The sequence below is a fragment of the Dasypus novemcinctus genome, chromosome 4, assembly GCF_030445035.2.
Source record: "Dasypus novemcinctus isolate mDasNov1 chromosome 4, mDasNov1.1.hap2, whole genome shotgun sequence".
Classification (NCBI taxonomy): domain Eukaryota; kingdom Metazoa; phylum Chordata; class Mammalia; order Cingulata; family Dasypodidae; genus Dasypus; species Dasypus novemcinctus.
The window spans coordinates 19,168,436-19,184,667 of NC_080676.1; the positions used below are offsets into that span (position 1 = coordinate 19,168,436).

The window sequence follows — 16,232 nt, forward strand, 5'->3', positions numbered from 1 at the left end:
CACCTGCATAAACTAGAATTTCCTCACACTATTAAGAACTCCCATTTTACAGTTGGGGAAACTGAGGCACAGAGAAGTTAAGGAACTTGAAAAGATCGCCAGACAGTCTGTAACCTTACAGAGAAATATAGAGAACCCCAACAGAATGAGGCTTATTTCTGAATGCCTTATGCCATTTAGGTACTAGTTTTATCATCTGATATCAAGAATATGTTAGTCACTGTATTTTTACATCATTTTCTCACGTACATAAGTACATTCTATTGAAAGGGACAGTTCAATATTTGTCACTTATTTGTCAGCTAACATTCCACTTGAAAAAAAGACGACGACGACTTGCACTTTTTATTTTTAAAGGTTGATAATAAAGAGTGTGAATCACAGGCAGAGCTTGAAGTGAAATATTCTAAGTAAATCATTGATGATTAAGACCATATTGTGACTCTAAATTATTCCCTGGTCTTTGGAGCTTACTTGGCTTTCCCCAGTATATTTCCATCCTTGGGACACATCTGCAATTCTCCATAGGCTAGCAACACACTTCATAATAGGCAAATGTTCAAATATTGTTGGAAAAGTCCCAGAGTAAATGTCTTGAAAACGTATTGCCCTGATTTTTTCGATTTCTGGAAAATAAGATATTTTATCCAGCCCTAGGTAAACCTTACTCCAGACTCTTAGATTACAACTTCTTTAGATGGATTTTACTAGTGCAATTGGGCCTTGTGTATGCGGGTGTGAAGGCCAACTCACAACATCAAGTTTCAAGCATTTAAAGGTCCTTTTTATTTAATTAGCTAGTCCACATCCTTCTTATTGCATAATTTTATAAAATTAATGAGAGTGCACAAAAGATCATAAACAAGGACGATGACTCCCGTATTCGATGTACTAGTAACACAATGATAACTTAAATATCCATGATATGGGGACTAGATATGTAAATCACAGTATATCAATACACTAGATTATTAGGCAATTTATTTAGAAGAATGAAGCAGCTATCCATTTGTATGGATATAGAAATGAAAAAAAAATGCAAGGTGCTAGTGTTTGTGTGAATAATATACACACAGAAAACTGGAAACATTTGCGGGCTCCCAGAATCAAATCAGGGGGTACTGAAAAAATGCTGTTCAGGGGAAGACTCCCTTTTTGAACACTCCCTTGACTTGTCTGAATTTTTTTTACCAAGTCTATGAACAATCATTTTCGATTATAATTAATTTTAAAGTTAATACTTCAATAATCAGTTTTTAGAATCGTTGATGGAAGTTAAATCATTTAGAGAAACCTCCACACTAATTCTAATACCACCTAATTTGGGGTTTCTTCATTATACTCGGATCGGCTTTCTACATGAGCTCTTTTATATTTGGAGCAAATGACTCAAGGAAAGTTTTAGCTTACCACTGCTGGTAGGAGCATTCGTGCCGTTCTCTGTGATCTGCCTTTTAGATAAGGAACACAACCGAGGTTATTCCAAGTCATTTGCTTTTTGACTATATTTTACATCTGCAAGCTTTAAACTACTAAGTCCAGACTTCCTGGAAGAACGGACAGCATATTCACTTGAAGCTGACTCAGGGCTACTTGAGTTCATACTCAGTTTGGCTAAGCCACAGCCAGAGGGAAGGGGAGCCAGGAATAACTCTTCCATTTTTATTCTGTTCATTCCTGAAAATCCAGCAGGAGATTCTTTTCACTCCTTCAAATCAACTGTTTTATGTATAAAGCAGTATCTGAATATCTGGTCTTAAATGGAAATATCTTTAAACAGCACCACCTTTTATAAAACTTTAATACCAGCCTCTTTCATTTTTAGCCCTTGGGAGAAGGGGGTGGAGGCGGGGGAGAATAACTACCAAGAAAAAAATCTGGTTAGTTGTGTTGCTGCAGTCTATTAAATTCACATCTGATTATCTCCAGTGGGCAAAATTTTAGTTCTTTTGAAGTAAAGGCAATTAGCAGAAAATATTTTGTCCCAAGTCTTTAAAATCATACCTAAATATTCTAAATGATATGCAAAAAGGGAGCCAATAATGTCCCAGGACAGCTATGGGAGAAGCCACCTGCAGATTACATAATGGTTAAAAGCATTCTAAAGGCAGATCAACCTCACTTCAAACTCCGGCTCTGCTACCCACAAGTCGTGTGAGTTGGAAACGTTTCCTCGTTTACAAAGTGGAAATTCTGTTACTTACTGTAGGGTGTTCCATGGATTTAATGAGAAAAGTCATGAAGTCCCCAAGTCTGGTGTCAGCCATGCATTATGCAGCAGTTCATTCTAAGGCCAGAATTGTGCCATTTGGCAGACTTGTGGATTAAATTCACAGAAAGGGAAATTCTCTGAAATTCACATCCAGACTACCATAATCTGGATGAAGGCAGGAGGCCAAGGTTATTTTTCAAAGAACTCCAGTAAAGGCACTTGAGAGGGATGCTGGAACTACAGCGTAGACCTCGGAAGCAGTACCATGAACTAGGCGGCAAAGCGGCCAAGCAAAGAAGGCAAGGGCAGCGGAAGGGAACTCCAGAGCCAAGAGAAAGAGGAAAACTCTATCAGGACCACGAAGAGGCACTGAGACAACCAGAGCTGCCTCTGCACTCCACAGCCCCTTGGTTGAACACTTGTTTACGCAGATCAGAGGAAAGCTTGGGCTTACCGAGATTTGGCTGAGACACGGCCATGGACCTCTGGGGGACTGGCGTGGAAGTGGCAGCAGGGTGGAGGCTCATATGATTCAGGGGCTGATTCATCGCCTTCCTAGGATCTTGCCACGTGGTGATTTTTTCTATGTGACTAAAAGAAGGAACACAATTATCTTTTTAATTGCAAGCATCATTATCACCATCACCTAAAACAGCCTAACAGTTAAGTGCCCTGGCTCTTCCCTGAGGATCTGCTTACTAGTGACTGACAAATTGTGTTTGTCTTCATCCACACTCAGCGTTGGCCAATCTATCCTTCCATCCAGATTGGTCACATGAGCATTTTACAGGGGACTCTCTGAACACAAGCAACATAATTTAGATGCCTGGGTTGCCCCTAATAGCAGCAAGTGGGTTTTCTGCCTGAACATGGACAAGCCCCAGGGGACCCCCCCACCAATCCCTGAGGAGACTGCACTCCCCAGCACCTCCGGAGCCTCCCAGCCATACAAGCAATGGATGCCGCAGCGGGAGCTCCTCTCCTGAAGCAGGATGCACCAGTCCTCCCACACTCTTCGAGCTCATGTAATTGACCTAATGAATGAGGACACCTCGGCCTCGACACAGCTAAAGATGGGCCTTGTAACCAACCTGGTAAACAAGGTATTCCTGAGCTCTTACTAAATGCGAGGCACTGTCAGGTCCACAAAGGTGATACACAAAACCCTCAAGAAGCTTGCCTTCTATCAAGCAAGGAAACAACGACGTATCGGAAGGATAAAAATGGGCAGGAAATTAGTGTCAGAAGGTAGGCAAGGGCCAGTTTACGGAGAAAGTTAGATGGTGGTGCATGAAGGTTTCTGGGGCAGAAGACATGATTTGACTTTTGATGATACTCAATTTCTAATGCTTGTTATTATGACTTAATCTTAGAGAAACAGTACAACCTAGGGTTCAGCCAAGGGCTTTCCAGTGTGTCCTTAGAAAAGTAGGCAGGGAACTCAGCACTACCTCCCACCTCCCACAGGGCATCCCAAGTCATTTCTGGTGGGTTACGGACCCTGTCCAACTCCAGCAAGCTCTATCTTTTATGAGTGTTTATTATCTTTTTCTTTCAAAGATGAGCAGATTCATCTGATACCAGTAAGTTGCTTCACGAGCAGTATCAGAGATCTGTCCCTATCCATCAAAGACGACCAACTATGACAGCAGAAACTAAATGTTACCCCTTTGTTCCGAGCTATGCAACTAGGTCTGTCTTTTCCAAACCTTTGGCAATGTCAACCCCCACACACTGTTGACCCTTCCTGAGTCAGACATGAAAAGGCATGCCAGCGGTCTCTCTATTAAACACACTGCATTTCAAATAACGATGACCTCCTCTGAATCTTTTTTTCCCCCAGGAAACCACTATTGCTATCATTAGATTTATTCCTAGGTGTAGAAACCTCTTGCAATGGATTTGTATCTGTTTTGTTTTCATTTGCTCCTGTTCCCTCACCTTTAAATTCTGCCACTGCTAAAATCTTCATTTCTTCATTCAAAATTTGAAGTTGCTGCCTCACACTGTTGACCAGGGGAGCTCATCCATTGCCTTGCATGAAAACTTGAACTTTTTTTCCAAAAGGCCTTTAAATGTGTGATGAAAAAGTCAGCCTTGATAAGTGTAATTGTTGAGTTTAAATACTGTAAATGCCGTCATTAGTCTTCATGTCAAGAAACAGGAAAAGGGAAGCAGATGTGGCTCAAGCGAATGGGCTCCTGTCTACCATGTGAGGTCCAGGGTTCGATTCCCAGGGCCTCTTGGTGAAAGGCAAGCTGGCCATGCAGTGAGCAGGCTGGAGAGGAGAACTGGCCCACGTGACGAGCTAGCCCGCACAGGAGTGCTGGCCCACATGGCAAGCTGGCCTAAGCAGAGAGCTGGAGCAGCAAGATGACGCAACAAAAATGAGACACAGAAGAGAGACAAGGAGAGACACAGCAGACCAGGGAGCTGGGGTGGCGCAGGAGAATGATCGCCTCTCTCCCACTCCAGAAAGTCCCAGGATCAGTTCCTGGACCCGCCTAAGGAGAAAACAAGCAGAGACACAGAAGAACATATAGCAAATGGACACAGAGAGCAGACAATGGGGGAGGGGGGGATAAATAAATAAATCTTGAAGAAAAGACAAAACAAAATAGGAAAAGAACCAAAAAAAAAAAAAAAAGACAAAAATGAACTGGGAGCAATAAAAAGAGTCAAGACTATCTTGTTAAGAAAAGCATAAAAATGGATACGGAAGAAACTAAGGAGATAAAAATAATTTCCCAAAGCGTAAACTTTTTTTTTTTTCCAAGAAACAAACAAGAAACAATGGTCTTAGTGACATCTTCAGTTCAACAATTGTAATCCTGTTTCACGCTTTCAAAAAATCCTTTTGTGAAACTTCTGGGCATGTAAAAACTCACAGCCAGCCTCAGGGGGGGTTTGTCACCCGCCTTCAGAGTAAGGAACCAATTGATGGGGATGCCAGAGTTAAGTAAACTCCCTTTGGCGAAGTAATTAAAGATAAGAAACACTTCAGCTATTCCTTGAAGACTTGTACTATTTTAAAAAATGTATTCCGAGGTAGGCATGTCCTACATAAATACTTCCTGCTACGGTACTAGGAGGCAGAAGGCCCCTTCTCTCTTTTATGACCCTTTTCTAGATCCTCTGCCACCCTAGATATTGATGCTGCGTTGGAAGCAATATCAGCTCAGGACCCACTGAGATGTAGGTAACAATGGAAAACATCTGAGGACACTGCTGTGGTCAGAAGCTACCAGTGGTGGGAGGACAGACACCGGGATGCCGCACTCCCTAAGGCTCGTGCTCTCTGCCCCAGCGCGGGGCTCGCCACATCCCCTCCCACCCGGAACAAGCGGGCTGGGGCTCCTGAGCCCGCACAGGGCAGGGGCACCCAGGGCTGACAGCCGGCTCCTGACACTCCTGACGAGGTGGATGAAGCCCAGCTCGCCTAACGGGGGCCACTGCAGCTGGCCGAGCCTCCGTCCCCAGAGACCGAGGGCAAGGCTTTCTGCATGGACACTCCTGCCCTCTCCCTGGCCCAGATGTACAACTCGCCCCGTGCCACCCACCACCCTCCCAACTCCACACCCCAGCCCACGCTTCTAAAAGTCGTTCCCGGCTGATTTGTTAATTAAAAGTGTCCGTCACTATGGTCCCCAAAGACTAGAGTACAAGAGAGTGCCTTTCTGGAGCTCAGGGCTCTCATTGCTCCAAAAACAACTCTGAGAAGAAAAGCCACTCCAACTGCCAGCTCTGCAGACTGTCAAACTGAAATAAGTTTATAAGTAAGGCTCAGCTTCCAGGGTGCCAAAGGTAGTTCCAGTGTCTGAATGCAAAAAAGGAAGAGGGTATTGCTCATAAGAGGCTTGATACACTGTTGATGATCTGATTTGAAAACTAACTTCTATTGTTCAAATCATTTACTGCCTCAGGCACCACCACTCACCCATCCCAAACCCTGGATAGCCATCCACTCTTTCATTCTGCTGTCTCATCTCTGCTCCCTCTCTCAAAGTTACTGAGTCATTTCCTTTCTCATGTTTCTCAGTGTTACCTTCTGTTTGCCAGGACCTGTAATTTACCAGATTAATTCCCACTTCCTACGACTCCCCCCTTCCTCCCTAGTTTCACTCCCTTCCAGGCTCTACTTCAAGAGACTATCTCTGCTGTTTTAAAAGTACAGTTGCTTTTGTTGCTTGGTGGGCATAGAGTGTGGTAAACTATGGAAATTTAAAGAAAAGACAAACCCTAGAATGTTCATAGCAGCCTTATTCATAATAGCCAGAAACTGGGAGCTGCTCGAAGGCCCATCAACAGGAACCAGGATTCATAAATGGTGGTGTCACAAATGGGATAACAAAAGAGAATGAACCATTGCTACATACAACATGGATGAATCTCCCAGGCATAATGTTGAGCAAAAGCCAGACACAAAAGAGAATCTACTCAATGAGTCTCTTTAAATAAAGTGCAAAACTGGGCAAAAAGGGTTATCTGTTGTTAGAAGTCAGGAGAGTGAAGGGTAGTAGCTGGGAGAGGGCAGCTCCAGGGAGGCTTCTGGAAATGTTGTGTTTCTTTGAGCTGGGTGGTGGGTGAACAGGATAATTTGTATAGTCAATCTTAATACTTGAAAATGAAATTAAAGGAAAAATACACACTATTTACCACGATATCTTCAAGCCATAGAGGGTCACTGGGAATTTTTTTCTCTTACCTAAACTCTTCTGTATTTTCCAGGTTTTTAGCAGTGAATATGCATTGTTTTCCTAACTAGTAGAAACAACAATACTCATGACTGTACAAAAAGGAAAACTGACACATAGATGCTTAGGACACAGGGTGCTAAAAAGTTATTAAAGATAAAATGCAGATTTGGCTCTTATCTTTGCATGGACAAAGTAAGAAGGGAAATGGAATCAATTACCTGGTCTCCTGTCCTTTATAAAGAAAAAGAATACCACTTCCCCAGGGGAGAGAAAACTTTGCTTGACAACAAAAAAGGTTTTTTTGAAGAGGAGGGAGGAGGAGAAAAGAGGAGGGGAGGGAGTAAGGGAGGGGAGGGGAAGTGGGGAGGAGAGGAGAGAGAAGGAGGAGAGGGGAGGGGAGGGGAGCAGGAGGGCAGGGGAGAGGAGGGGAGGGAAGAGAACAAAGTCCCTGAAAGGATTTCCCTATAACCAATGTGTGTGTGTGGGGGGTCTTTTCCATATCCTTTGGAGGCTCTTTTACAATGACTTCCCAGACAGCCTCTTCATTTCACAGTTGCAGAAAAACCAAACCAACTCCTCACCTCCACCATCTCAGGAGTTCCTTCTTAGAAAACCGCCCAGGTCAGGACAGGGTGTCAGCTCCCAGTGTCTGAGGCCGACCAAGGTGCAAGGAAAGTCAGCACTTTTCTGAGTAGACATTTGGCTGGAAATGGTAGCTTATGGAAAACTGTGTTGTGTGAAATAATTTCTCCCTCTTATATCAATATTTTCTTCAGTACAGCCAAATTTAGAAAGCCATACTTATTTATTATTTATTAGGAAAACTCTGTTTGGGGTTAAAATGTCATTGGAATCAGCAGAACTATCTGGCTGGTGACTCATTTGACTCCTCCAGTAGTTCTTCTGCAATCCCTTTATCTAGCTGGTGGCAGCACCACCCGTCCCTGGTCACCCTCCCCTCCCTGACTGAGCCCCTCCCACCAGTCTCTAGGGAGCCTTAACTTCGCTGCAGTCCTCTCCAGTCCTTCAAGACCTTTCACCTCAATGAGCTCAGGGGCCTCCCGGCTCTCCCTCCTCCAGTCTTTCTAGTTTTCCTTCCCCCATCCATCCTAGCTCCCATCTTCTCTCACAATCTATTCTACACCCCACCTTCAGACGCCAACCTCCAAGGCCAGCTGGAATCTAAGTCACCTCTAAGTCCAGGCTCCTCATTGCCCATGAAATAAAAGTCCTATTCATACAGGCATCTCGCAGACAGGGCCGCCGACCTTGAGACACTCTGGGCCCTGCAAAGGCCACAGTCTCAGAGTCACACACACCTGGGTTTTATTGCTGGCTCTGATCCCACGTGACCTCAACTGGCCAAGCAAGCCATTTAACCAACCCCAGTCTCAGCACCAATATCTGGGAGACAAGAGTAAAACAGATAGCATATGCGCTGGTTCCTTGTTGTGAGGGAAAAGTAGGTCTGTGCTGGACCTCTCTGACTGCCACAGGCACAGATTCCAGGGGCTTTCTAAGCCCACTGAGCAAACGCAGAGAAGACAGCGCTAGCGTCAAGGGCGAAACTGACAACATTTGGCTCAAGTTTATTCAACAAGTATGGACTGTTCACCTACTCTGAACCAGGTATAAAAGTGAAAAGCATTTTGCAAATATAAAAACCCTGGCTAGAGGCAGTACCATTAGAAGCAAAGATAAAATCTTAAGCTGTAAAAATAGAACGCATAGGCTTCTAACCACCCAGGAAAAGGCCTGGTGCTCTTGGATGAAATTACCCTCCAGTTCATGACCTAGTACACTAACTTTATGGAAGGAAGCCATACAACAAAGACTTTCTGAAATAGAGAAGGCCTATGTAATACATTTTGTATTGCTGGAAGCCTACAAAAGATATAAAAATAGGAATGATTACAAATGCTTCATTTGGGGAAAAAAAATAAGAGTTCCTAGCAGTACTCTACTTATTTCTAGGGGCAGAGATGGAGTCTTCAAACATGGGTTTTGCTTTTATTCCCCGTCCTCTATGCCTCCACTTTTTAAAATATATTAGAACTTCATACGAATGTCAGCTGTTGTTCAGAGCTCCCTATTATCAAAACAGAACTTTTAGGACTTAGAAGCAACCTCCAACCTGCCTCTTTTATACTTTAACCACCTAGATAGGTAGATAGACCCACCTAGATAGAGAACACTAAGAAGGGAATTTAAGTGTAGCCTGGCTTGATAAAACCAAGGCCAACTGGTTCAAATACCAGCTCACACTCAATGCTACATCTCTTCAACCCCTTGATAATTTCAGTTCCTCTTTAACCTCTTCTTCACTCCCTTTTTTATGTGCTCAGATTTCTCTTTCAATAGAATGGGCAGCTCTTCTTAAGACAGAAATGACATGGTAAGGCACAAGTACTTTGCACATAGGAGGCTCTTTAAAAAATCAAGTATCCCCATAATCTCCATAATCTTTACAAGCCCAATGTAAGGCATACATAAATCCTCTTATTTTTAAAAGTCAGACTTTTAAAAAAATGTTTTATTAATCCATTCCACTACCCTCTTAATGTTATAACAAGTGTATGCAAAAATTGCTTATATGAATTGTTTTGCAACTGGCTTTTTGTAAACCTTCACAACAGCTGAATTAAAACCATCAGTGTAAAAATGGAAGTTGAAACAGATTTGGATGAGGCTGATAAAGTTCCAGATAGTGCTTGCCAAGTAAATCTGACCTGCTGTCAGCAGGCAACAAATATTATGTCAATTTTTAATCTCAAGAAAACTTGCCCAAGACTTCCATTAAAATTTTGAAAATTTCCTCAGCTACAATTAGAGTACAAATATGCAAAAGCTGGTTAACTTTTTAATTGTATTTAAGAGATAAATTCTGCCTTTAGAATTTAATTTAAATTAAACTAGGGAAACGGATTTGGTTCAATGATAGAGCGTCTGCCTACCACATGGGAGATCCAGGGTTCAAACCCAGGGCCCCCTGGCCTGTGTGATGAGCTGGCCCATGCGCAGTGCTGATGCGCGCAAGGAGTGCCGTGCCACGCAGGGTGTCCCAGGTACAGGGGAGCCCCAGGCACAAGGAGTGCACCTGGTAAGGAGAGCTGCCCAGCACGAAAAAAGCACGGCCCGCCCAGGTGTGGTGCTGCACACAGAGAGCTGACGCAGCAAGATGACAGCAACAGAAAGAGACAGATTCCCCATGCCACTGACAAGGATACAGGCGGACACAGAAGAACACACTGCAAATGGACACAGAAAGCAGACAACTGGGGGGGGAGTGGGAAGGGGAGAGAAATAAAAATAATTCGTTAATTAATTAAACTAAACATGCTAGCAGTGTGTTGTTATTTAAATTTCAAGATCTAAGAAACGACATCATGTATTGCGTTTCTTTGAACAGCCCTTTTTTTATGTATGTATGCATGTATGGTTTTGTTTTTGTTTGAGTTGGTGTTTTGTGTTTCTTGTCAACGACACTTAGGTCTTGCAGCTCACACCAGAGATGAGTTTTAACCACAAAACAAAGACAGCTGGAAAGTACACTTATTAATTCTCGCAGGCCCAGATATGCATTCTTTTTCCAGGTACTTTTCTGGCCAGTCTTCTGAAACCAGAAGGAGAGTGGGAGCTCCATGGCAGTGGGCGCTCAGCTCACGACCTGCATCTAAGCCTGTAACTCCACCTGAACCTCTCGCCGCAACCATCCGCAGACTGTTCCCGTCGGCATAACCCTATCTGTCCACGTGCACAACAGGGAGTCCCCTTTGGAACTTGAATCCACTGACAATGGGAAATAAAGTGTCGCCTCTTCACGTGGCTGAAAGACATGTTACTTAGGTTGTATTTTATTCATAAAGCGATCAACCTCCTTCCCCAAGGTATCATTCTTCCTCCTGTGTTACCCCAACTGAGAACTCCTTGTCCCAGTGGGGTTTCACCATATTATTACTGGCCACAATTCTTCTCCCATTACGTCCAAATCCTAAACAACACCAGCACTCACCAGGCCAATGCATCAGGAAAAAAGGATACAAAGAGGTAAAAGTCAGGCTGCAAATGTACATAGCTGACACATGAATGTTAGCAAAACATTCACTTTGCTCAGCATTTAAGCTCCAAAGCTATACAAATTGACTCTTGTGCCATACAATAAATGTGACTGGCCACATAACACAAACATGCTGGATGAGAAAGCCCATCTTTCTTTAAAAGGTTTCAGTCAGATTTTCACTTAGGCAGTTCATCAAACATTGCTGCAGTGTATGACACAGGAATAATAACGTATATATAAATAGGGGATTTGTTTAAGGACCCACTAATAAAAGACATTAGCATTATTTTGATACAAGCTTCCAGACTGTACCATTCACATTCACTTGCCAATTCAAAAAATTTCAGGATTCTCTGGAATTCCGAGTGAATGGCGGGGATTTTATTTTTAACTACCAGGCTCTAATCCTCAACTTCCATCACGGCCTTGCCAAGAAGCCTCCACTTGTCTAAACTAGCAGCAGCAGCAGAAATAGCGTGAAAGGTCTCTGAGCCCTTCCGCCGTGGCCAGCTGTGGTGCTATATCGACCTCAAATCCTTCCCACAGGGCACCTCTGACATTTCTGCAGACTCATTCTAGCAAACTTGCTCCACCAGGTTCAAAAAGCACAAGCAGCAGACTTGGGACAGTAACACTCGTGGTTCCTGCAGAGCTTTATTTACCAGAGTTTTGTCCCTGGGGTGGGAGAGAGGGGGACACTATGACTGTGCCACTTCTCGGAGAAAACCACTTTGGGAAGCCAGTGACTCATCCCACCGCCCCACGGTGTGACTCACGGGCCTCATTTCAGGGGGTGAGCGGTCAGCCACTGTGTTAGAGACACCCCATCATCTGCTCCGAGCTTCCCCCGACCCCCGTCACCCAACACAGGCAGACCTGACTCTGCCTCTGCACACTGAACCAAACTCTTGCTTAATCTCATTTTTCCTACTCCCAGAAAAAAAAACAAGAAAAAGAAAAGGACTGGAAGTTTTTGTTTGCTTGTTTGCTTTAAGGCAAGAGGCATACTGAGGAAATCTGCCTGCGTAGCTGGCAATTTTATTATCAACACCGAGCTTCTTTCTCTCTTCTCACATCAGGATCAGTAATGCCATTAAACAATCTATAAATCACTCTAAGTTTATCATGTTGAAACTGAATAAAATTATAAGAGTTTGTTTTACTAGGTTTTTATTATTTCCAGATATCAAGTACAAAATAGCACTTGGTAGAGTCTTTATTCCACTTTTCTCCTTTCTCACAAAGACGTGGGATGGGAATGAGAAATGGAGAAAACGATGAGGCTCTTTATGAATGTGTGAATTCTAGAATTATCAGTAAGAAGCAGAATGCACTTATCCATTTATTTATGTGATAAGCATTTATAGTGGGGGCTAGATCTTCTGTGGGGATTTGGTTCCAAAATAAGTTTTGTTAAAAGCGGTGAAAATTACCACTGAAAATCCTTTAAATGGCCCATAATGTAGAGGATACTACGTTTTGTGTCTATTATATTATCTTTCAATACGTCCAGCAGAGCCAGTTCATTCCAAGGTTGGGATATGATGCTATTTTTTTGGCCCATCTCTAGATGAAATGATGCTGTACCCAAACACATATGCTGGAATTTGCTGCATGTGTACTGTTGAATTCACGCCATTTAAATACGCATGTGGTGCCGAGTGCCGGCAGTGTCTTCTGGTCTTCTGCTCAGGATGGACATACGAGAAGATGACCTTGCACTGGCCCTCTAGGAGCTGACAATCCAATCGGTGGGGAGGTGGCAGCAGTGAAATAGGGTTCTGTGGTGAAGAGCAGACTCTGCTGCTGTTATTTTCACAACCAGTCCACAGCCCGTTATTCTACCTCGATAGCTGCGTGTTAGATACGGTCCTCCTATGAGCTGCCTTGGACATCTGGGAAGCAGCTTTAATCTCGCAACCAATTTTAAAAAGAAGTTTGTTTTTAAACCACCAAACTGCTCGACATGCTAAAATACTTCAAAAATTGTTTTTCCAGGCGCTCTGTGCCCCAACACATGTTTTTAACATGTTGTTTTTCCAGTTGTTCTTAACTAGGATATGGACACACAGCTTGCCCGGCTCCTAAGCGACCCCAAATGTGATTAAGGCTAAAACTGCACTGTACTCCTTTATCCTCTTTCTAACAGGGCCAAATGTCACTCGCCAAAAATGCGGGCAAGTTCTCCTTAAAACAAAAAACTCTGGGTTTGCCTAGTTGCTCCTCTACTCATTCGAAGAGGTTCAATGCCTTTTGGCTGGCTGTGTGTGTGTTTTAATTCTGGGAAGAGGATGACCCACCCTGGGCTCTGGCCATTAGAAACTCTTTCTGCATACATTTGAAAGGCACCATGCTAATAAAAGCAGAGAAAAGGCTGACAGGAGCCCCGGAATCTGGAGAGGGAGTGGAGGGGTCTTTCAGGGGTCTTTTCAGGGTCCTATTAAGCTAGAGGTGATGTGAAGGAATGAAGACAGAAATTAAGGCATTAAAAGGAACTGATTAGGCTTCGGAGGCCAGGGACAGAGGGCGCCACCTGATAGCCTTGAAAATAATCCCCGGGGCAACATGACTTATGTTTCGTGTTTTAAACTCAGTCCATAAAGTTTCTTAACATGTATTTCTTGGCACCTTTGACTGAAAGTATGACTCAAATGAGGCAGAGTGGTGCCGTGGGTTTGGACCTTGCCTCTTCCATTGACTGATGAGACCACTGTATCTTTATTTAACATCTCTGAACCTCAGTTTCCTGCCCTATAAAATGGTCCTAAGAACATCCATTTCATGGGGCTGTTTTAGTATTTCATCAAATAACAACAGTACCTACCAAAGTGACAGCTTACACCAAACTCTCTCAATATTAGTTCCCTTCCTTTCACTTATGAAAACCTGCCAAACTATTGAAAGGGGTGTGGGTAATGAGAATGTAGAAGAACAACAAACACCCTACGATACACGGACTTCAAGAAATGCGGAAAATAATGACAGACATCAATTTACTCTCTTAAAAAAACAAACTACAGATATACAGACATAGGTCACTTCATGGCACCTCAATTTACTGCTCTTCGCAAATAGTGCGCTTTTTGAAGGTTTGTGCAACCCTGTGTTGAGCAAGTTATTGGCACCATTTTTCCAAAAGCTTGTGCTCACTTTGTGCCTGTGTCACATTTTAATTAAGGTATGTACATTGTTTTTTTAGACATAATGCTATTGCACACTTAATAGACTACAGTATAGCATGAACATAACTTATATGCGCTGGGGAACCAAAAACGTCATGTGACTCGCTTTATGGCAGTGGTCTGGAACGGAACCGCAATATCGCCTCAGTATGCGCATACCTGTACTTGAGTTTATGTAGTCTGACTGGCTAAGTAAGAATTGATCTAGGGACAGAAATAATCTTAAAACACAACATGACCAGGTAGCCCCCAAGCCTCAGATGCCCTCTCCAACTCCACAAGAAAAGCTGGCAACGGATCCAGCTGCAATTCCTTCAGCGCCCTTGTTAGGCATTCTGGTCGAAACTGAGCCCAACATGTCAGCACTAGATTTTCAGGCTCGCATTTAAAGTAGAAAGAGGATTTTTAAACTTGAAGCCAAAAGAATGAGGAGATCAAATGCCACCAAAAGATTTTTCCTAACAGAGAAATGCTCACGAAGTTGTAGGTTAATTTAAAATCATTTACAAGGAGACAATAGTTCCAAAATGTGGGGGCACAAAAATGCAAAAAGCTTTGAAGCATTCTGTGACTTCAACTAATGGAAAAACAATTTTAGCAGTAAGGGGGTGGGGGAGAGTAGTGTAGTTTTATCCAAAGCATGTTCATGCAAAACCCAATGGAGTAGCTGTGTACCCACAGGTAAATGTTGATTTTTTTTTTTAACATAAGATTGCTTTAAGTTTGTTTCTTTAACAAAGTACAGAAACATATATCTTTCAATTATGCCTTATTTTCCCACCCAAAGCCTCTCTTTTCCTTGCTTAAGTAGTTGGCATAAATTCACACATAAAATAAACATCTATTTTGTGTACATAAAACACTTAATTTTGATTTTTTTAAAGATTTATTTATTTCTCACCCTCCCTCCCCCATTTGTTTGTGCTCACTGTCTACTCTCAAGTCTGTCTGTTATGTGCTCTCTATGTCTGCTTGTCTTCTTTTTAGGAGGCACCAGGAACCAAATCTGGGACCTCCAATGTACGAGGGATGCACCCAATTGCTTGAGCCACCGCCCCTCCCTGCTTGTTGTATCTCTCATTGTGTTTCCTCATTGTGTCTCCTCATTGCATCAGCTTGTTGCATCAGCTCACCATGCCATCCCATCAGCTTGCTGTCTTGCCCATCTTCTTTGGAAAGCAACGGGAACCAAACCAGGGCCTCCCATGTGGTAGGTGGGTGCCCAACTGCTTGAGTCACATTCACTTCCCTAATTTTGATACGTTTTTAAACTTAGAGAAAGTCTACAAGAATACACAAGGTATGCTCATCTATTCTTTATCCAGAGTCACACTGCCACATGTAGTTTTTTAAGTTAGTTCTGACTGAAAAGTAGCATTACAATAAACATGTATTTTCCTTAAGATCTCTTAGTGAAAGTAATACTTTGAACATTTTTTTTAATCCCCCCCCCCCGCCCCCACCCCTGGTTGTCTGTTCTCTGTGTCTATTTGCTGCGTCGTCTTCTTTGTCCGCTTCTGTTGTTGTCAGCGGCACGGGAATCTGTGTTTCTTTTTGCTGCGTCATCTTGTTGTGTCAGCTCTCCATGTGGGCGGCATCATTCCTGGGCAGGCTGCACTTTCTTTCATGCTGGGCAGCTCTCCTTACGGGGCGCACTCCTTGAGGGTGGGGCTCCCCTATGGGGGGGACACCCCTGTGTGGGAGGGCACTCCTTGTGCACATCAGTACTGTGCATGGGCCAGCTCCACAGGGGTCAAGGAGGCCCGGGGTTTGAACCGCGGACCTCCCATGTGGTAGATGGACGCCCTAACCACTGGGCCAAGTCCCTCGCCTGAACACTTTTCTAACTTTGAATAGCAATGTATTCTATTCCCTAACATATGCAAGATAAAGAAAGATAAGGAGGCAGGGAGATTTTTCAAAATAGGGGAGAGTCAAAGTTTGGTCAGTTTATTAAATCAACCAGCAGCCTCCAAATAAGTTTGTTTAGAAGTAGAAGAAATATTTGTGAATAAATCACCTCTCTGGTAAATGTCTTTCCAGTATTTGGAATGAATGTTCTACTCATATAGACATAGATA

General features: G+C 43.3%; 1 protein-coding gene across 3 annotated transcripts in view; it reads right to left on the reverse strand.

Moving 5' to 3' along the window:
• The window catches only part of WWTR1 (WW domain containing transcription regulator 1), a 136,445-nt gene that overhangs the window by 51,775 nt on the left and 68,438 nt on the right, over positions 1-16,232 (reverse strand). For all 3 annotated transcript variants that reach the window (XM_058295139.2, XM_058295141.2, XM_058295140.2), the window contains exon 3: positions 2,667-2,803. In XM_058295139.2, the coding sequence (XP_058151122.1) occupies positions 2,667-2,803 (137 nt within the window). The remainder of the gene's footprint in view (positions 1-2,666; positions 2,804-16,232) is intronic.